Source organism: Ylistrum balloti, unplaced genomic scaffold (genome assembly GCF_031769215.1).
Source record: "Ylistrum balloti isolate Yb309-2 unplaced genomic scaffold, AGI_CSIRO_Ybal_v1 Utg371360, whole genome shotgun sequence".
Classification (NCBI taxonomy): Eukaryota; Metazoa; Mollusca; class Bivalvia; order Pectinida; family Pectinidae; genus Ylistrum; species Ylistrum balloti.
This window is the reverse complement of record NW_026782721.1, coordinates 517,742-541,778: the sequence shown is the minus strand read 5'-3', so window position 1 is coordinate 541,778 and position 24,037 is coordinate 517,742. Positions and strand designations below refer to the sequence as shown.

The following is a 24,037-nucleotide window of genomic DNA, read 5'->3' as shown; positions in this document are numbered from 1 at the left end:
ATGCTGTACCACTCTATAAGCTTGATATACAGCTGATGCTGTACCACTCCATAAGCTTGATAGACAGACAGCTGATGCTGTACCACTCTATAAGCTTGATCGACAGACAGCTGATGCTGTACCACTCCATAAGGTTTATAGACAGACAGCTGATGCTGTACCACTCCATAAGCTTGATAGATAGACAGCTGATGCAGTACCACTTCATAAGCTTGATAGCTGATGCTGTACCACTCCATAAGCTTGTTAGACAGATGGCTGATGCTGTACCACTCCATAAGCTTGATAGACAGCTGATGCTGTACCACTCCATAAGCTTGATAGACAGACAGCTGATGCTGTACCACTCCATCAGCTTGATAGACAGACAGCTGATGATGTACCACTCCATAAGGTTTGTAGACCAGCTCCACTAATTTTGATAGATAGATGCTGTACCACTCCATAAGCTTGATAGACCACTCCATAAGCTTGATAGACAGACAGCTGATGCTGTACCACTCCATAAGGTTTATAGACAGACAGCTGATGCTGTACCACTCCATAAGCTTGATAGACAGCCGATGCTGTACCACTCTATAAGCTTGATATACAGCTGATGCTGTACCACTCCATCAGCTTGATAGACAGACAGCTGATGATGTACCACTCCATAAGGTTTATAGACAGACAGCTGATGCTGTACCACTCCATAAGCTTGAAAGACAGACAGCTGATGCTGTACCACTCCATAAGGTTTATAGACAGACAGCTGATGCTGTACCACTCCATAAGCTTGATAGACAGCCGATGCTGTACCACTCTATAAGCTTGATATACAGCTGATGCTGTACCACTCCATGAGCTTGATAGACAGTTGCTGCTGTACCACTCCATAAGCTTGATAGACAGCTAATGCTGTACCACTCCATAAGCTTGATAGACAGATAGCTGATGCTGTACCACTCCATAAGCTTGATAGACAGACAGCTGATGGTCAATAATGCTTCTATAATGTAAGTCATAAGGTCACTTGTCCATTGGACAGGTAATAATTATTAAGGCCAAAATCATTTTTATAATTTTTTTACTCCAAATCAATAAGATTTATCAAATCCACAAATACATTTTCTACAATTTGTTTATACAAAACATGCATTGTATTTGATGGCGACTCTACATCATAGTACAGTGCTGACATCAGAAACCATGTCACCAGTCCAAGGGTGTAGTTTCCTTGTCTATATATCATTCATTATAAATTATATATATATAACAGTTCCCTGCTTATCTCATTATATCCTATAAGCAGAATTAAGACAATAACAACAATGTTAACTAACTAGAAATCCATATATTCTGTTCATTATTAGAAATCAATATATTCTGTTCATTTTTAGAAATCCATATATTCAGTTCATATGTAAAAAAAATCCATGTGTTCAATTCATTTTTAGAAATCCATATATTCAGTTCATTTGAAAAAAAATCCATATGTTCAATTCATTTTTAGAAACCCATATATTGTTCATTTTTAGAAATCCATATATTCTGTTCATTTTTAGAAATCCATATATTCAGTTCATTTGTAAAAAAAAATCCATGTGTTCAATTCATTTTTAGAAATCCATATATTCAGTTCATTTTAAGCATTTGTGAAATAAACACTATTTGTACAGTGGGTTTTGAGGCTTTAGTTAAGAAAAAAAAAGAAAAAAAAGACTCAAATTTTGTTCACAAAATAGACAAGACATCCCAAATATCAAAATGTTATTCTTAATAATGTTCACTTTAATGAACCAACTGTGTAAATATGTTCTTAACATTAAAATTACATTACCAAGGTGTATTACAGACTACTCTGTTGTGAGTTTTGACAGCAGAAAAAAATTATCAAAACAAAACACCAGTTACAATGCAAAGGACAAATTTTGAGAAAATGAAATCATATTTTAAATCAAAAGACAAGATTTTCTTTCTTAATTCTGCATTGAAGCTTGAAAGTTCATAATATTAAAGTGTTAGTAACACTAGCATAGACACAAGAGTGTTTTTCTTTTGTAACACAAAAAGATTCTATGTAGAGGGACAATAAGCGGTGGACATATTATGTACATGTGGAGTTACAAATTAATACTTCTAAAATAAATCAGAACTATTAGTATTGAATACATCAATATATTCATTCAGAAATATTTTTTAACATAATTTCTTCAATTTTATATTTATACAACCCATCAATTAATGTGAGCTTCAACTACACTTAACCTGACATTTGAACTCCCGGGTCCCTTGGCCACTAAACCTACAGGTATAGCCTGACTTTTAACCTCCCTGGGTCACCAAACGTACTGGTAAAGCCTGACATTTAACCTCCCTGGGTCACCAAACGTACTGGTAAAGCCTGATTTTAACCTACCTGGGTCACCAAACCTACTGGTAAAGCCGGACTTTTAACCTACCTGTGTCATCAAACCTACTGGAAAAGCCGGACTTTTAACCTACCTGGGTAAACAAACCTACTAGTAAAGCCTGACATTTAACCTCCCTGGGTCAACAAACCTACTGGTAAAGCCTGACATTAAACCTCCCTGGGTCACCAAACGTACTGGTAAAGCCTGACTTTTAACCTACCTGGGTCACCAAACCTACTTGTAGTGCCGGACTTTTAACCTTCCTGGGTCAACAAACCTACTGGTAAAGCCTGACTTTTAACCAACCTGGGTCACCAAACGTACTGGTAAAGCCAGACATTTAACCTACCTGTGTCATCAAACCTACTGGTAAAGCCAGACTTTTAACCTACCTGGGTCAACAAACCTACTAGTAAAGCCTGACATTTAACCTCCCTGGGTCATCAAACCTACTGGTAAAGCCTGACTTTTAACCTCCCTGGGTCATCAAACCTACTGGTAAAGCCTGACTTTTAACCTTCCTGGGTCACCAAACCTACAGGTAAAGCCTGACTTTTAACCTCCCTGGGTCAACAAACCTACTGGTAAAGCCTGACTTTTAACCTCCCTGGGTCATCAAACCTACTGGTAAAGCCTGAGTTTTGTCCTCCCTGGGCCACGAAACCTAATTTCTGGTATTTTTTGTTTGTTTGAAAGAAACATTGTTGAACAATAAATATATTTCTTTTCCTATGAAGTAAGAATCTCAGTTTCCAAACAGCAATGTAATAGTTTAATAATTTAATGGAAACAATTACTGCACACCAACTTCCTTTTGCATGTGATTTACTTCCACAAATTTTCCGATCAAAACAAATTTGTGGAAGTTATCGCAGTAAATTAAGTCTGGAATAACTCCATTATATATGAAGTATTCCATGGTGGCTACAAGTTCTATTTATCTCTGTTTCTAAAGACATTGATACCTGTATAGACTTGGTATATATACTTCTCCATTAATCAAATATGGTACATTTCATAAAACCGCTGAGTAGAGAAAAAGTAAACTGATAAAAACAATGTGAACTTGCCACTCTAAAAGTTTGTAGATGCCAAAGAGAGCTGGTTTACAGTACCTAGAAAGATGATCTGTTTAATCTCATAACAGCAGCTTTTGAAAGAATCTGACACATTTGACACCTTGATATATATTCGTATCAACTCAAAATGATCTTTTTGATCCTAAACGACAATGAAAGATAGCTTCAATAGGTGGCTTCAGCATACAACCTTCAAAAATTAGTTCTAATAGACAATTCTCTTCTTTAACATATTAATTAAACATAACATCATTCCTGCTTAGAGTTAAATCACTTTGACACCATTTTGATTTGATGCTGTTTTTTTCTTCTAACTTCTAACGTCAGAACACAGCAGCTGAACATAACTACAAGGAAAAACTTTCTTACTGAAATATTTTCGAATAAATGTCTGATGAAAATCGTAAAATCGCAATTCAGAAAAATTTGAACTTTTAGAAAAGGCCATACAAAATATTTCTATTAATCTAAAAAACAAATTAATTGACGACTGAATAAATATCAATAAAACTTGTGTTTTTAAGTTCTTTCTAAAAAAGTAAAGAAACAGAAATACATGGCAGACTTTCCAGCACCAACAAGTAGATTCAAACTCAAGATTACAACATTATATAACATTGGTAATAAAAAACTACAGTGTATATAGAATCTCAATAAATATTAAACATAATCAGATAAATCAATCTCATGATTTACATATCATTTCTATTCTAGTATATAATAGGTTGATGTCATAGATTTATATATATATAAGTTATAGCAGCTGATATTACACATGTATAGGCTCGCGGACCAGCTACAACTCAAAAATGATCATGCCTCGTAATACACTGACTGTTGTCACATGGCCTGTAACACCAGATGGGGCGTACTTCCCTATATACACTGAAATTTGGCTGATATTATACATTGTTAATGTAATATTTGGGTGACTTGGTACAATAACTGTGGTCACATGGACTGTAACACCAGATGGGGCGCACTTCCCTATATACACTGAAATATGGCTGATATACACTGTTAATGTCATATTTGGGTGACTTGATATAATAACTGTGGTCACATGGACTGAAACACCAGATGGGGCATACTTCCCTATATACACTGAAGTATGGACAACACTATATATGATGATGATAAGCGTGTTTATCAATAATAATTAATATATACCAACAATCTCTCTGACTAGTCATCAGGAATCTAAGGGTGAACTCCATAATCACCAAATATCTCTCCTTTAAACATAAGACACATTTTTTCAATAAGAATATTTTCCTTCGATTTGTAACCTGTGTGAGGGGGGAGTGATCCAGTTATCTCTCTTTGATACATATCCACTTACATAAAAATCATAGAAAGTTTTGTTAGAACTGTTAGTCCTGACACATAATTTGAGACTAACAGATAAGATTTTGAATGTTAAGGTATACAACATGCTTCAATATGAAGCTACAAAGTAAAAAACTGAAGCACTCACTCTCACTCATTTTCTCTATAATCTTACACTGATAGACATACACCAAGCATAACATATCACCATCAGTCAATCTCTAGTGATAATTTAGCTTAACTTTTCTTTAAGCTTGAAGCAAAGATTTAACTTGGCAAATGACATTTAATTTGATATCCAAACTCATACAGCTTTTACACAACTTAAAAAACAAAAAATGAAAATATCTGCAAGACATCAATACCCCAGTTTCCATTGATGTATGTATCATTATTTGACAAATTTGTAGAAGTTGTTAATTGTGACTTTTGACCTTTTTACCCATCTTAATGACCTTTTTAATATCACTGTGTGTAGACCTTGATGTTATGATTCTCTGGAGTAAATATGAACCAAATTTATAGAGAGGTTCTTAGGATATGACACTTATTCAAAACGAGACAGACAGACACCCCCATCCAAAAAGGCCAGAGCATACAAACAAGACAAAAAAAAATTAATCTGTCACACTGCAATATCTAACATTCAATATTCACTTTTATCTTCGGTCAGGAGGCTGTGTTTATTGTCAGCCAATGTCACTTTCACCCTCAGTCAGGAGGCTGTTTATAGTCAGCCAATGTCACTTTCACCCTCAGTCAGGAGGCTGTGTTTATTGTCAGCCAATGTCACTTTCACCCTCAGTCAGGAGGCTGTGTTTATAGTCAGCCAATGTCACTTTCACCCTCAGTCAGGAGGCTGTGTTATTGTCAGCCAATGTCACTTTCACCCTCAGTCAGGAGGCTGTGTTTATAGTCAGCCAATGTCACTTTCACCCTCAGTCAGGAGGCTGTGTTTATTGTCAGCCAATGTCACTTTCACCCTCAGTCAGGAGGCTGTTTTTATTGTTAGCCAATGTCACTTTCACCCTCAGTCAGGAGGCTGTGTTTATTGTCAGCCAATGTCACTTTCACCCTCAGTCAGGAGGCTGTTTTTATTGTTAGCCAATGTCACTTTCACCCTCAGTCAGGAGGCTGTTTTTATTGTTAGCCAATGTCTTTTTCACCCTCAGTCAGGAGGCTGTGTTTATTGTCAGCCAATGTTACTTTCACCCCCCAGTCAGGAGGCTGTGTTTATAGTCAGCCAATGTCACTTTCACCCTCAGTCAGGAGGCTGTTTTTATTGTTAGCCAATGTCACTTTCACCCTCAGTCAGGAGGCTGTGTTTATTGTCAGCCAATGTCACTTTCACCCTCAGTCAGGAGGCTGTTTTTATTGTTAGCCAATGTCTTTTTCACCCTCAGTCAGGAGGCTGTGTTTATTGTCAGCCAATGTCACTTTCACCCTCAGTCAGGAGGCTGTTTTTATTGTCAGTCAATGTAACTTTCACCCTCAGTCAGGAGGCTGTGTTTATTGTCAGCCAATGTCACTTTCACCCTCAGTCAGGAGGCTGTTTTTATTGTCAGCCAATGTCACTTTCACCCTCAGTCAGGAGGCTGTGTTTATTGTCAGCCAATGTCACTTTCACCCTCAGTCAGGAGGCTGTTTTTATTGTCAGCCAATGTCACTTTCACCCTCAGTCAGGAGGCTGTTTTTATTGTCAGCCAATGTCACTTTCACCCTCAGTCAGGAGGCTGTTTTTATTGTCAGCCAATGTCACTTTCACCCTCAGTCAAGAGGCTGTTTTTATTGTCAGTCAATGTTACTTTCACCCTCGGTCAGGAGGCTGTTTTTATTGTCAGCCAATGTCACTTCACCCTCAGTAAAGAGGCTGTGTTTATTGTCAGCCAACGTAAGGACATTGTTTTCTCTGTATTTACAAATTTTTTATGATGAAATTAACACTTTGTGAATAAAACTCTGCAGAGTGATTATACATTTTGTATTTTAGGGAATATATCCCTGTACATAGTATTATAAACTAATACATTTAAACACATATCACCATTTTTCCTATTTCTTGAATAAGCATATCATGATTTGTCTGTCTGTGTTTCTCTGTTCCAGTAACAACAGTCTATAGAAGCATGTGTGTAGTGTCATCTACCGCTCCACTAAATATCTCCAGGGATCAGACCAAATGGACAGTCACTTATCGGTACATTACTGGTATTAAAACTGACCACCAGAGTTAGGTAGATTGTACAGTATAAAAAGCCTAAGGTTTGCTGATTCATGGCTACGTCCCAGTTCCATCCTGGTCAATAAATCGAACATGGGTGAATGGAAATATTCCTTTCCGTCCTTGAATCTCTCCTTCCCATTGCCCATTTTTATTCATTTTAGTCACTGTTACAATTTCACCTTTCTGTAAAACAAATATAAACAAAGATCAACCTTATACCACCAGTTAATGAACACATGAGTAACACAGAGGTAACAGATCACCTGTTTACTACTGTAAATCAATCAAATTTCATGAATGCTTTATTTTTGAGAACGTACCACTTCAGACATATCTGCGAATACCTGTGTACATGATTTTGCAAATGCTGATCTAGATATAACTTTAAATTTGTAATAATGAGCTAAAAGAAGACATAGACTGTGTAAGACCATGATATTGGTAACTAAATCAAGATGGATGCTAATCGTAAGTTATTTTCATTCAGATTATCAAGGGGGATTTGAATTCATCATTAGCTCGTCACATATTATTATGAAAATAACCCCCACCTGAAATACAAGTGTTTTATAGTATCTGTATAGTATAAGGGCAAAACAGATTTAAAATGGTCACAGACATAACATGTCAAAAACCTCATAAGAAAACCTCAGATCTAACAAGGCCTAACCCTGTCAGTATCTATAGGGCCAAGAGTTAACCACTTGAAGTATACAGAAAAGTGACTCAAATATTCTGAGAAAAGCATCTAGATACGGCACATGTGACCAGCAAGTTGATAAGACATATTCAAAAGCAAAGAAAATTAACATTGAAGTTGTGTTTTTCTTTTTCTTTTCTTTTTTCTTTTTTAAAAACTAGACGCCAGAACAGCTCAAGGTGTCACACATCCAAAAACAAATTCGCACAACTAGGGACCTACATATGAAATTAAAAAAAAAATCAATCCAGTACTTCTCAAGAAACAGAAATAACAAACTTTCAAAGCCAAAATCAAAGATGCCGACTTTTCTGCTATTTTGTTTTTTTTTATCAGTCCAATAATTAGATGGGCACAACTAGGGACCAAAAGGACTCTACATATGAAATTTGAGAAAGATCTATACAATTATGTTTCAGATCAGTCCAATAATTAAATAACAATTACAAACTTTCAAGTTGAAATACAAGATGGCAGCCTGCCAGCCATTTTGTATGTTTTTTTTAATCAAACCCAAAATAAAATGGTCACAACTAGGGATCAAGGGGAACCTACATACGCAATGAAATATCCATCCAGTAATTCTAAAGAAATAGCCATAACAAAAATTGTTCATTGACGGACGAACCACACACGCAGAGTGATTTTGAATAGCCCACCATCTAATGATGGTCGGCTCAAGACTGATTGTAATACTGTTTGGAAAACTTTGATTGATCCTACTTGTATGGAGTACCTCAAGGTAAGGATAGACAATTCAATATGTCATATATGTATGGTTAGATTCTAACATACAGAGAAGGATTGAAATGAGTAAAATTCAAATGTAAGTTCAAATTTTGACATTTATGGTGAAGAAGAATAAATGAAAATCTCACCTCTAATTTCAATTGTGTCTTGTCGTAAAGGTTTGGTATTCGTGGCTGTATAACTACTGCCAATGCCGGCAATTTTACCTAAAAAAACAATACGATCAAACATTACTTCTTTGTAAAATTTATATAATACACAATAAGTTAGTAACTTTTTAAAAACTATTTTTAACAATCTTTACATTGTGTGCTGTTTCCTTACTCTTTCAGACAAAATCTATGGATTCCTTACTCTTTCAGACAAAATCTATGGATTCCTTACTCTTTCTGACAAAATCTATGGATTCCTTACTCTTTCTGACAAAACCTATGGATTCCTTACTCTATCTAACAAAATCTATTGTTTACTTACTCTATCTGACAAAATCTATTCTTTCTTTATGCCATCTGACAAAATCTTTTGTTTACTTACTCCATCTGACAAAATTTATTGTTTACTTACTCCATCTGACAAAATTTATTGTTTACTTACTCCATCTAACAAAAGGTATTGTATCTATGTGTGATTTTACAGATGAGAGGGTTGTCTTAAGTTTCTAATCTATCTTTGATACTTCCTGTAACTGTTGATGAGAATTTCTATAAATGTGACATTTTACAGATGAGAGGGTTGTCTTAAGTTTCTAATCTATCTTTGATACTTCCTGTAACTGTTGATGAGAATTTCTATAAATGTGACATTTTACAGATGAGAGAGTTGTCTTAAGTTTCTAATCTATCTTTGATACTTCCTGTTACTGATAAAGCATATGGACTTGTTCTATTAGGAAGTACTTCTGTTAAGGACAGACTACCAGAATAATATCAACAGATAAGGTCATCTCACAGCATTATTTGTCATTTGACACAGTTAATGCAGCAATTTCCTTTAATTGTTTACCTATTGTCACACTACTTGTCAACATAAAGAGTTTGTTCTATGTAAGGTTTACATGTCAAGCTTGTTTAATTCACTTCCTACATTTCTGAATTGATTTGCAGTAGTGTAAATCAATGATATCTTCTATTTCCTGGACAAAGTTTTCCTTGTAATAAAATCAAAACGTAACAAAAACCAAAATACTGATTATAAAATAGAAATAAACCCACTCCTGCTGTGAAGGAAATAGAACAAATTCTAGTTCAAAAATTATAGAAATTTGATTTTTTTTCTCATTGATGTGCCAGACAAGATGTATACATGTAAATCACAAACTACACAACTGTATTGTAGTACTTATGATGCAAGCTTTAGCATGCAGGGGAACAGAAAGTATGTGCAGGAATTTAAATGACTTGAAAATGTTTGGTGTAGACTGTACATATACTTGATGGTAAAGGACATATACCTGATGGCAAATATTTCCATGCTAACATAACACATGACCAGTGTATATATATATTTATGAAGCAAACTTGTTTCATAAAAGCAGCATAATGGCCAAAAGTCATAAAATTATCAAATGAACTTGGCTATTTTTCAGAGAGAGTATAAAAAACAAGACAATCCATGCCTGACTGATGGGAGATTTTTGGCCCAATTAATAATTGTGGTACACCAGGTCACAAACAGACAATAAAATACAGACATACGAAACATGTTACACATATTACTGAATATGACAGCATTTGACCTTTAGACACACTCTACACTTATAGAAACATGGTTGTTAAGTAAGTTTACTATGCTTGAAGTGTTTTTTTTTCCCTTCCATATTTCTTGGGCACATTTTATCTAGATGAAAAATAAACTTTCTGATGACAAATAGTTGAGAATGAGGTGAGAATTTCATGCTAAATGTATTTTGATTTTGACAAGTGTGTGTTGTGGAGGTTAAATACTGATAATAAATATACATACAAGAAACATAAACTGTTAGAATATGAAACATTTGAATATAGAAATTTTGAAGAGAAAGGTCAGATAGAGAGTGATAAAGATAACCAATATTAGAGAAAACAATGTAAGAAAGTGAGTTTCACCTTTGACCTTCTACCTTATTACCCCAAAAGTAACCTTAACCTTACAACACAGAAGTCTCTACAAGTGATTTTACTTTACAACACAGAAGTCTCTACAAGTGATTTAACTTTACAACACAGAAGTCTCTACAAGTGATTTTACTTTACAACACATAAGTCTCTACAAGTGATTTAACTTTACAACAGAGAAGTCTCTACAAATGGTTTAACTTTACAGCACAGAAGTCTCTACAAATGGTTTAACTTTACAGCACAGAAGTCTCTACAAAAGGTTTAACTTTACAGCACAGAAGTCACTACAAAAGGTTTTACTTTACAACACAGAAGTCTCTACAAGTGATTTAACTTTACAACACAGAAGTCTCTACAAAAGGTTTAACTTTACAACACAGAAGTCTCTACAAAAGGTTTAACTTTACAACACAGAAGTCTCTACAAAAGGTTTAACTTTACAACACAGAAGCCTCTACAAGTGATTTAACTTTACAGCACAGAAGTCTCTACAAAAGGTTTTACTTTACAGCACAGAAGTCTCTACAAAAGGTTTAACTTTCAGCACAGAAGTCACTACAAATGGTTTAACTTTACAACACAGAAGTCTCTACAAGTGATTTTACTTTACAACACAGAAGTCTCTACAAGTGATTTAACTTTACAACACATAAGTCTCTACAAGTGTTTTAATTTTACAACAGAGAAGTCTCTACAAATGGTTTAACCTTACAGCACAGAAGCCTCTACAAGTGATTTAACTTTACAGCACAGAAGTCTCTACAAAAGGTTTTACTTTACAGCACAGAAGTCTCTACAAAAGGTTTAACTTTACAGCACAGAAGTCACTACAAATGGTTTAACTTTACAACACAGAAGTCTCTACAAGTGATTTTACTTTACAACACAGAAGTCTCTACAAGTGATTTAACTTTACAACACATAAGTCTCTACAAAAGGTTTAACTTTACAACACAGAAGTCTCTACAAGTGATTTAACTTTACAACACAGAAGTCTCTACAAGTGATTTTACTTTACAACACAGAAGTCTCTACAAGTGATTTAACTTTACAACACAGAAGTCTCTACAAGTGATTTAACTTTACAACACAGAAGTCTCTACAAGTGATTTTACTTTACAACACAGAAGTCACTACAAGTGATTTTACTTTACAACACAGAAGTCTCTACAAAAGGTTTTACTTTACAGCACAGAAGTCTCTACAAGTGATTTAACTTTACAGCACAGAAGTCTCTACAAATGATTTAACTTTACAACACAGAAGTCACTACAAGTGATTTTACTTTACAACACAGAAGTCACTACAAGTGATTTTACTTTACAACACAGAAGTCTCTACAAAAGGTTTAACTTTACAACACAGAAGTCTCTACAAATGATTTAACTTTACAGCACAGAAGTCTCTACAAGTGGTTTAACTTTACAACACAGAAGTCACTACAAGTGATTTTACTTTACAACACAGAAGTCTCTACAAAAGGTTTTACTTTACAGCACAGAAGTCTCTACAAGTGATTTAACTTTACAGCACAGAAGTCTCTACAAATGATTTAACTTTACAACACAGAAGTCACTACAAGTGATTTTACTTTACAACACAGAAGTCACTACAAGTGATTTAACTTTACAACACAGAAGTCACTACAAGTGATTTTACTTTACAACACAGAAGTCTCTACAAAAGGTTTTACTTTACAGCACAGAAGTCTCTACAAGTGATTTAACTTTACAGCACAGAAGTCTCTACAAAAGGTTTTACTTTACAGCACAGAAGTCTCTACAAATGATTTAACTTTACAGCACAGAAGTCTCTACAAAAGGTTTAACTTTACAACACAGAAGTCTCTACAAGTGATTTAACTTTACAGCACAGAAGTCTCTACAAAAGGTTTTACTTTACAGCACAGAAGTCTCTACAAGTGATTTAACTTTACAACACATAAGTCTCTACAAATGGTTTAACTTTACAGCACAGAAGTCTCTACAAAAGGTTTTACTTTACAACACAGAAGTCTCTACAAGTGATTTAACTTTACAACACAGAAGTCACTACAAATGGTTTAACTTTACAACACAGAAGTCACTACAAAAGGTTTAACTTTACAACACAGAAGTCTCTACAAGTGATTTAACTTTACAACACAGAAGTCTCTACAAATGGTTTAACTTTACAGCACAGAAGTCTCTACAAAAGGTTTTACTTTACAGCACAGAAGTCTCTACAAGTGATTTAACTTTACAACACAGAAGTCACTACAAGTGATTTTACTTTACAACACAGAAGTCACTACAAATGATTTAACTTTACAGCACAGAAGTCTCTACAAGTGATTCAACTTTACAACACAGAAGTCTCTACAAGTGATTTAACTTTACAACACAGAAGTCACTACAAAAGGTTTAACTTTACAACACAGAAGTCTCTACAAGTGATTCAACTTTACAACACAGAAGTCACTACAAGTGATTTTACTTTACAGCACAGAAGTCTCTACAAAAGGTTTTACTTTACAACACAGAAGTCTCTACAAGTGATTTAACTTTACAACACAGAAGTCACTACAAAAGGTTTAACTTTACAACACAGAAGTCTCTACAAGTGATTCAACTTTACAACACAGAAGTCACTACAAGTGATTTTACTTTACAACACAGAAGTCACTACAAAAGGTTTAACTTTACAGCACAGAAGTCTCTACAAAAGGTTTTACTTTACAACACAGAAGTCTCTACAAGTGATTTAACTTTACAACACAGAAGTCTCTACAAAAGGTTTAACTTTACAACACAGAAGTCTCTACAAAAGGTTTAACTTTACAACACAGAAGTCTCTACAAAAGGTTTAACTTTACAACACAGAAGTCTCTACAAGTGATTTAACTTTACAACACAGAAGTCTCTACAAAAGGTTTAACTTTACAGCACAGAAGTCTCTACAAGTGATTTAACTTTACAACACAGAAGTAACTACAAAAGGTTTAACTTTACAACACAGAAGCCTCTATTGTGTAAAATCAAATTATAATTACAAGGTGATCTCTATTATGCTGAGACTCAAAAATCCAAAATGAAAGAGAAAATGAAAGTGATGAGAGAGAGATGGAAAAAGTTGCAAGAGAAAGATCAGACTACTGATAAAGGTTTAACAGAGGAAGAGAGAGAGAGAGATAAATCATGATGAGAGGAGCTTACAGGCGGTGGAGCAGGAGTGGTGGGGGGAGGACTGCCAGGCGGAGCACCATGCACGTTGCTCATATTGTTCTGTCCTACCTGACTCGGCTGGTTAACAGGATTGGCCGGAGACATATACCCCCGACCATGTGATTGCTCTGGGCCATTCAGGTCCAGCAACTGTTCACTCATCTCTCCGTCAAACTGTGGAAAAACATTTTACAAAGGTAGAAAAAAAAAAGCAATGTTGCATATTTTAAATACAGGTTGGAAGGATTTCATGCTTATTTCAGAATTTATGATAATAAACAAAACAGAAGGACTTACTTTCACAACATAAGGTACAGGGTTTTGTCTCACTCGATTGTGTCTGTACAGTACGACACACAAAACAGAAGGACTTACTTTCACAACATAAGGTACAGGGTTTTGTCTCACTCGATTGTGTCTGTACAGTACGACACACAAAACAGAAGGACTTACTTTCACAACATAAGGTACAGGGATTTGTCTCACTCGATTATGTCTGTACAGTACGACACAGAACAGAAGGACTTACTTTCACAACATAAGGTACAGGGATTTGTCCCACTTGATTGTGTCTGTACAGTACGACACACAGAACAGAAGGACTTACTTTCACAACATAAGGTACAGGGATTTGTCCCACTTGATTGTGTCTGTACAGTACGACACACAGAACAGAAGGACTTACTTTCACAACATAAGGTACAGGGATTTGTCTCACTCGATTGTGTCTGTACAGTACGACACACAAAACAGAAGGACTTACTTTCACAACATAAGGTACAGGGATTTGTCCCACTCGATTGTTACTATTTCGACACGTCCACCAATCTTTTTCGTCTTTTGATATAACTTCTAAAACCTCGCCTTTCCTAAACGGTAAATCTTCTGGATCCTAGGAACAAAAAACAGCATAGTTCATACTGTATCATTCATTTACTCTTGTCATAGAAAATACAAGTAAACATGTCTACCAATAACCTAACAAACATGTCAACCAATAACCTAACAAACATGTCTACCAATAACCTAACAATCATTTCTACCAATAACCTAACAAACATGTCTACCAATAACCTAACAAACATGTCTACCAATAACCTAACAAACATGTCTACCAATAACCTAACAATCATTTCTACCAATAACCTAACAAACATGTCTACCAATAACCTAACAATCATTTCTATCAATAACCTAACAAACAAGTCTACCAATAACCTAACAAACATGTCTACCAATAACCTAACAAACATGTCTATCAATAACCTAACAATCATTTCTATCAATAACCTAACAATCATTTCTACCAATAACCTAACAAACATGTCTACCAATAACCTAACAAACATGTCTATCAATAACCTAACAATCATTTCTACCAATAACCTAACAAACATGTCTACCAATAACCTAACAAACATGTCTATCAATAACCTAACAAACATGTCTATCAATAACCTAACAAACATGTCTACCAATAACCTAACAATCATTTCTATCAATAACCTAACAATCATTTCTACCAATAACCTAACAAACATGTCTACCAATAACCTAACAAACATGTCTACCAATAACCTAACAAACATGTCTACCAATAAATAACCTAACAATCATTTCTATCAATAACCTAACAAACAAGTCTACCAATAACCTAACAAACAAGTCTACCAATAACCTAACAAACAAGTCTACCAATAACCTAACAAACATGTCTACCAATAACCTAACAAACAAGTCTACCAATAACCTAACAAACAAGTCTACCAATAACCTAACAAACATGTCTACCAATAACCTAACAAACATGTCTACCAATAACCTAACAATCATTTCTATCAATAACCTAACAAACATGTCTACCAATAACCTAACAAACATGTCTACCAATAACCTAACAAACAAGTCTACCAATAACCTAACAAACATGTCTACCAATAACCTAACAAACATGTCTACCAATGGTTCATTTCTACCAATAACCTAACAAACATGTCTATCAATAGTTCATTTCTACCAATAACCTAACAAACATGTCTACCAATAACCTAACAAACATGTCTATCAATAACCTAACAAACATGTCTACCAATAACCTAACAAACATGTCTACCAATAACCTAACAATCATTTCTACCAATAACCTAACAAACATGTCTACCAATAACCTAACAAACATGTCTATCAATAACCTAACAAACATGTCTATCAATAACCTAACAAACATGTCTACCAATAACCTAACAATCATTTCTATCAATAACCTAACAATCATTTCTACCAATAACTTAACAAACATGTCTATCAATAACCTAACAAACATGTCTATCAATAACCTAACAAACATGTCTATCAATAACCTAACAAACATGTCTACCAATAACCTAACAATCATTTCTATCAATAACCTAACAAACATGTCTACCAATAACCTAACAAACAAGTCTACCAATAACCTAACAAACAAGTCTACCAATAACCTTACAAACATGTCTACCAATAACCTAACAAACAAGTCTACCAATAACCTAACAAACAAGTCTACCAATGGTACATTTCTACCAATAACCTAACAAACATGTCTATCAATAACCTAACAATCATTTCTATCAATAACCTAACAAACATGTCTACCAATAACCTAACAAACAAGTCTACCAATAACCTAACAAACAAGTCTACCAATAACCTTACAAACAAGTCTACCAATAACCTTACAAACATGTCTACCAATAACCTAACAAACATGTCTATCAATAACCTAACAAACAAGTCTACCAATGGTACATTTCTACCAATAACATAACACTATATTAAAAAAGTTTTAAACTGAACTGATTTCAGTCCCAAAATTTACAAAGACCAGCTGCTACAACACTTTCTCCAAGCTATACCTATATACCAGCCACAAGCTATACCTATATACCAGCCACAATCATTTTGACTCAAACAATTTTGAGATGAGTTTCAACTGTATTTAAACATCTTTTTCTTTGATTCAATGTAGGTAAAACTTACATTTCCTCCGAAGTCAAATTTGGCGATCACCTTCAGCCTCGTGGCCTGTAAAAGAGAGAATGGCGCGTCTGGTTTATGAACAAGGAAACACTGAAGTGCTGTCAAGTGTCAAACCGAGTCAGCAGACATAAATGTATATCTATAAGTGTCTAGTTATCACTGTTTATGCAGTGTAACCTAATAGTGGCTTTATAACTGTACACAAACAGGGAAGTCTTTCATCAGTTCCTGTATAGCTGCATATCATTCTAAATAAAAATCACATACAGGATAAACTCTAACACCAAGAAAATATGTACATAACCTTATGACTTTTGAAAATTATGTCTAATTTGTATATACATTTTGAATGCCAGGAAAGTCAGGTACTATAGGGAATGTTGATTACGTTATATAAATAAGACATAAATAAATTCCTTGCTCCCAACAAATTCTTTTCTTTGGAATTAAGTTTTTGTATTTACAGGTTCTTTCAATACCCCCAAAATTTTTTAAAATCATTTCATACATGCATTTCTTCTGTCTTGACAATCATAAAGAATCAACATGATTTTCTAATACTGTAAAATTAAATTTTTTACATCCCCAAAATTTTCAAAATCTGTCTTTGATTGAGGTATGATTTAGTAATGTTGGGTGAGGTGTGAGTCTGTGACTTTGGACAGTGGGATCAACTGTGACCTTGGGTGATGTGTGAGTATGACTTTGGACAGTGTGATTCACAGTGACCTTGGGTGATGTGCAAGTCTGTCACTTTGGACAGTGGGATTGACTGTGACCTTGGGTGATGTGCGAGTCTGTGACTTTGAACAGTGTGATCCACTGTGACCTTGGGTGGTGTGTGAGTCTGTCACTTTGGACAGTGGGATCGACTGTGACCTTGGGTGATGTGCGAGTCTGTGACTTTGAACAGTGTGATCCACTGTGACCTTGGGTGGTGTGTGAGTCAGTGACTCTGAATGAGTTATGAATCAACCCAAAGCTACTTACTGGTTTAATGAGAGACGTCGTGTCCAGATAATGTGTTTTATAAAAGCTGAGAAGGTTTGGGATATCCGTGAACTCCTGGTCTCCTATCCGAAATCTTGTTGTATTGCCAACAGCAATTTTGTTGATTATATAATGACTTACTTTATTATCTTCCCTGTAACAAAAACACAAATATATCAGAATTACTAGACTGTAAGGTCGATCTTCACACACTAATGATATTGGATTCAGTTGAGAAATTGTTATTAAGACATTTACAACAGAATGAAATAAATCTATCATCAATATCGCCAACAAAAATTCTGAGAAAACATTTCTCAACTTAAATATGAAGTGTTTTGAGAAAGTACACTTATAATGACAGTACTGAGATCAGTCCCCTTGAGTAACACAAAAAACACAGGAAACTACCATCACGTCTGTCAGTGTGACACACAAACACACTGATGTGTACAGGGAGCTACCCCCACATCTGTCAGTGTAACACAGAAACATACTAATGTGTACAGGGAGCTACCCCCACATCTGTCAGTGTAACACAGAAACACACTGATGTATACAGGGAGCTACCCCCACATCTGTCAGTGTAACACAGAAACACACTGATGTGTACATGGAGCTACCCCCACATCTATCAGTGTAACACAGAAACACACTGATGTGTACAGGGAGCTACCCCCACATCTGTCAGTGTAACACAGAAACACACTGATGTGTACAGGGAGCTATCCCCTACATCTGTCAGTGTAACACAGAAATACACTAATGTGTACAGGGAGCTACCCCTACATCTGTCAGCACACAGAAACACACTTGTGTGTACATGTACAGGAAGCTAGGTCTGCCACTGTTACAGATAAGACTGCTATAATTATAAAAGTGTTTCAACTTCAACAGTTTTATCTTATCTCCAAAATGCTTGTTTATCACTCACCAAAATAAATCCTCCTTTTTTACACATAAAATTTCACACAAGTCGTAACAACCAACACAACACTAAATACTGTGGTAGCATAACAGACAGAATCCCTGGACGGGTCATCATGTATGATGAATCTTACACAATATGTAACATAAGTGTAACAATAATAACAGCATATAATAATCAGATTTATAGCGTTGCTGAAGAAAAGAAGTAAAGCTTTGAAGGAAGAAATCCCCTTGGCTTTACTGATAAAATCAGGAAATATTACACTGATGTTGTGTAATCTATCAGAACGAGGTAAATCATTGCTTTTCCCCTACATACATATATATATATATATATAGAGAAAGAGATTTGGTGTCGTAGATTGTGAGTTTGAGGCCAGGATAGGGCACAAGTCAAAAATTGTCTTCCTTCATCAGTTGTTTTATCATGTTCAAATAACAGTTTACACAGTGCATCACATACAGTAATGTATGTTGATCTAATCGTTTCTGATTTGAATTTCCTGTCGAAATTGTATAAGTGTTTTAGAGTCAAATCCATTTCATTTGAATTTGGTTATATTGATCATTCGGTTAATTTGAAATATAAAATAACCCCCATCCAAATGTCTTCTTTGTCTTGGAATTTTCTTGTTTAATTTTAAATTGGTTAATTTGAAATCCTGCATTATTTGGCAGGTAAATACTGGTCGTAGACAGTACTAATGAACTGTTTTCACATCGCCTAATTTGAAGGCCTTCCCGGCGCCCGTGAGCAGTGTTGTCATGCTTTGGTGCGTTCGTATCTCTAGTTTAATGCTCAGGTAAAAATATGATACAAAAAAATAAATTATGAGCATCAATCAATGAACTGTGTCTGTTATTTGAACAAATGTTTTGGTTAGTTTAACTTTGTATGTAGAAGAGAGCGACAGGTGATTTACAATGGCTTTGTCCAGCAAGAAGTGTAAACAACAATTGCTGAAAAATATGAACTTATTCAAGCTGTATATAGACTACTAAGCTGTTTCTAATGAAATGTGAAATGAAATGAAATGAAATGAAGTGTGCCGTGACTAACTTTCTCCTTTCTTCGCAGTAAATAACATACAAATGGTTCCCGATTCTAGTGATAATTGTGTTAAAAGTTTGCCCTCCATACTGTTTGGCGCTATATTTACAGGTTATTATGTAAACTGCATTAGCATGAGTGGTCTGAAAATTGATCTTTTAATGACGGTTAGTAATAAATCTAAAGAACACACTCTAATGCTGTCGTTATTGATATTTTTAGTTTGATTTTCCCTACTGCTCAATCACCCTCCATACTCCCGCGTATCCAGCTGAAGAGTAAAGGAACCCACAACCCAGTCAGTAAAAGATATTTCCTTGTTTCTGCTATGTATGCAGATGACACTGTCCTCTTCTCAGAATCTGTCACTGGCTTACAAAAAATATTAGACTCTTTAAAACACTATAGTAATAAATGACAAGAGAGTTCCTCAAACTGTATGTGTCGCCTGCATAAAGTGTAACGGTCACCCAGAAATCGAACTGGATGTGCAACGTTCAACCATACAGTTGTAATAACAATTTCATTTCTATAACTCAAAGCATAAAGGGAAAACTATGCAAAGCAATATTCCTGAGAAATTTTCCAAGTTCAAAGGAACATATCACTGCCAAGAAGGGTAACAGACTGCCAAGAAGGTGCACAACTTTTGACCAAGAACTCGTATACAAAATTGCAAAGGTTCAAATTCTTGGAATTACAAGCTGAAATTTTTTGTCTGAATGGCAATAGAATAGGAATTGTTGTTCAATGGTAAGTTTACAAAAAACTCAATTCACAATTACTGAATAATGTTGAAAATACATGAATAATGTACCCCCTATTAAGAACTAATAATAATTTGTCTCTCGATGTAGAATCTAAGTCAAGGGTTTGGATGTATTTGCTTCCACTCTTCTTATTCATTGGGCTTTAATACTGTAGAAGTATGTCATGTTTTAATGTAGACTGAATAAGGACGCCTACCTTTGCATATTATCATGTTATGACAGATAATCAAATACTGGTGGAACCTGTAATTAAATGTGATAATTGTATTCTTAAGTCAGTTTCCGAAACAGAAACTGTAATTGACATTGTCTGGTTAAGAAATAATTATTGTCCTCTGGATTTAGCAATGTCTGATTTAACCATTATGTTGATGATGAAAGGCATTTGACTGATAATTTTATTCACACAAGGAACTCATCAAACTGGTATTTGTATAAAGTCTTAATAAACAGTTTCATATTACAATCTTATTTGATACAGAATGTCCTAAATACATAAATTGTTTTGAATTATGACTTTCTTCACATCAGTTATATAGAGAAGAAGGTTGGTGTTGTAATATTACTTTCCCTTTGTTCTGATTTGTCTACCTGATTTGGTGTAGATATTTGTAAAATAATCATTATAAAGTATTACAGGTAATGTCTATCTAAATTAATATGAACTTGTCATGCTGGTATCTTCATGTAACACAAGGAACTTTGTAATCTAAGACAAAAAAACTTTGTATTACTGGAAAGTATCTGCATTCAAGTTTGTTGCATTTTTGAAGCCATATATAGAATCTGACCTTAGTTATTGTGTTTTCACTTTGATTAACAACATATGATAAGTTTATGGCCAGCGTTTCAAGGTTCAAACGTTTTGTATAAAGTTTCCTTCGATCCCCTGACTACACCACTGTATACTTTACTGCATGCCCTGATTTTTGTAATTAGCGTGTTCTCTATTGAACCTTTATGTGATATGCTGCATCTGTTATCTTAATGACACCTACATATTCATATTTAAACTGGAAAGTCACTGTACACTTAAGTAAAGTAATCATACAAGAGCTGTACATGTTTATCTTCTGTCAATAGGTTTATCTAAGTGTGACAATAACATAAAACATTTGTTGAATTTATTGAATATACAAGATTATTTTTCATACTTTATTTATTTATTGTTGCTTTATAATTTTGCCCTATTAAAAGCTAGTGTCATTGAAGGATGTACAAGGTTTGGATGGTGGAGGAAAGCCAGTTTCCAAGAGAAAAACCAACGACCTGCAGCCAGTATCTGGCCACTGCCCTTCATAGGCCTCAAAAGTCATGACGCAGAGGAGGAGGGCTTGTGATAAAGGCAGTCAGATGCCTTAGCCACTCAACCACATTATACTTTCTACATGATATCATAATTATTTTGTGTTTCATATTAACCATGCAACAGTTATTTGTTGCTATGAAAACCTATCAGCTGTCTGGCTTCAATAAACAATTAAAAACTCATTAGAACTATATGCTTTTTGAATGAAGAAAGACCAAGTCAACATTAAAGATGTCACAGCATTTAAATAAGTCAGTGACACAAATGACATCATTTGTCCAGGACCAAAGAAATTTTCTACAAAAATATAATTCACCAAACTTACTTTACACATAGCACAAAGTCGCCTTTTATAGATTGGCTGTCACGAACTAGGAACTCTCCTGCTGATTGTATCGGCTGTAAAATCTCATTGGCTTCATCTCGATTAAGTGGACCAAAATACCAACTGAAACAAGAAAAGAAGCATTAATGAAATGTCATGATAGCAATGATGTTTTTGATGTTTCCATAGTAAAAAAATATCTAACAACTCATTCATAATTGACATCTACCTGGACTCAATCAAATTTTGAAAACCTACTATATCTCTTAGTATTGGGACTCATTAAAATTTTGGAGTAGGACTGGAACATATATACGAATTGAATCAGAGCTAGTCTAGATCTGTCAAATAGGAGTCATTTCTTCAAATTAAATGTCCCTTGCTTGAACAGATCTGGTACTTATATGTTTTGGAGAATAAAAATGAGTTGTCATATCAAGAAGAAAAACTGAAAATCAAATCTTAATGAAGAGAAAATCTATACTTTCAAAAACAGGTTCAATCATTGTGAATTGAAAAACAAATTATTCATACATAGATCAGTAAGTTTCAATCCATACTCTGGAATTTCACGTAATGGACTGAACCACACAATTAGAATACAAAAACTAATTCTGATATAAAATCAAATTTGTGTCTCAGTGTTATTTCAAAAGCCTTTTTATTGAATAAGTGAATTCATTTTAATCTATGTTGGCCAGTATATGAAGAAAAGGCCAAGAAATATTTTTCTGTTTATGAAATATATTATTATATTCATATCTGTACTGGTATAAGCAGTTGAACAACAAACACTTAATAGACTGGGCACATTTATTTTACAACTTCCTGGACTCTTTCACACAATCTGTTGATATATCAATCAAACGCTACATAACTTAAGTACTATAATTGGGCTTTAATTGCTCTATTCTTTTCATTATTTCATTTGTTTTAATTTACGTATCATGTATTGATGACCATTCTTTTATCAAACAGAAAAATAAACACTTTATTGAAAGGAAAACAACATATTGATATTATCAATTCTCTGCAGGAAAATACCATATTCATTCTCTGAGTCATAAACATATATATGGTAGGGTCAAAGTAATTTCTTCGTTACAATTCAAACCCTCCACACACTCTTATTTGCAATCATTATGTATCTTGATAGTCACTTCATGGTGTTATCAATTAGGTAAAACGTTTTGAACATTTTCTAGATATTTTCCTTGACTCCTGTACATGTATTCCACGCATGACTGATAACTGAGCCAACATGTACACTAGCAATGATGATCATTTATATATATATACTGATACACATGCACTATACACTTTCAAATGGCAACATAAACAAAAGTGTTAAATTTATCACATTGTGTTCCTTAAGGCATTCGTCAGAGAAAATATAGATCTACTGCACCAAATAACGTTTACTGCTAGACAGCCGATAGCTGAGTGCAGTACTGCATCTGACAGATACAGTGGCCTTTGACCAAGATGGTGCAAACTTATATGTATCTAACAATATACGTTAATTTCAAACATACCTATTTCTTTGAAATGATCTTAAAGTGACGATATTTTTAATTTTAAAAAGTTTTATTTTAACCTTTCCAATTTTTGTTGAAAGTTGAACTTGTGAATCATGGCGAACACCATAATGGAAGTCAGTGGGTAAATAAATGAGGTTAAATGTAGTATCTGAAAACAATACCTATATTTATCGTCCGGATCAAACCCTGCCATTGTGACAAAATGCTGATACTGTGAGATCAAACCATAAGTCGTACGTTGTTTACTTTTTACTAGATCCAGGAAGTTCAGAAAGTAACATCCACTTCTAAATATGGCGGATCCGATTCATAATCTTTAACAAACATCA

At 34.5% G+C, this 24,037-nt stretch overlaps 1 protein-coding gene across 1 annotated transcript; it reads right to left on the bottom strand.

The window, feature by feature from the left end:
- Window positions 1–1,049: 1,049 nt before the first annotated feature.
- LOC132562167 (adapter molecule Crk-like) lies at window positions 1,050–23,979 on the bottom strand. Its single transcript, XM_060226898.1, has 8 exons — window positions 23,870–23,979; window positions 22,168–22,290; window positions 17,783–17,936; window positions 16,793–16,837; window positions 14,538–14,666; window positions 13,844–13,948; window positions 8,604–8,681; window positions 1,050–7,208 (listed from the first exon to the last, which is right to left on the bottom strand). The coding sequence occupies exons 1-8, from the start codon at window positions 23,899–23,901 to the stop codon at window positions 7,080–7,082; spliced, it is 795 nt and encodes a 264-aa protein (XP_060082881.1). The 5' UTR covers window positions 23,902–23,979; the 3' UTR covers window positions 1,050–7,079.
- Between the last annotated feature and the right edge of the window lie 58 nt (window positions 23,980–24,037).

Coding starts and splice junctions, on each gene's coding strand:
- LOC132562167 (XM_060226898.1), bottom strand. CDS start 23,901: ATGGCAGGGTTTGATCCGGACGATAAATATAG. Junction 17,937..22,167: donor GACTTTGTGCTATGTGTAAA/GTAAGTTTGGTG, acceptor TTTTTGTTACAG/GGAAGATAATAAAGTAAGTC. Junction 8,682..13,843: donor CTGTTAACCAGCCGAGTCAG/GTAGGACAGAAC, acceptor TTGTTTTTTTAG/GTAAAATTGCCGGCATTGGC.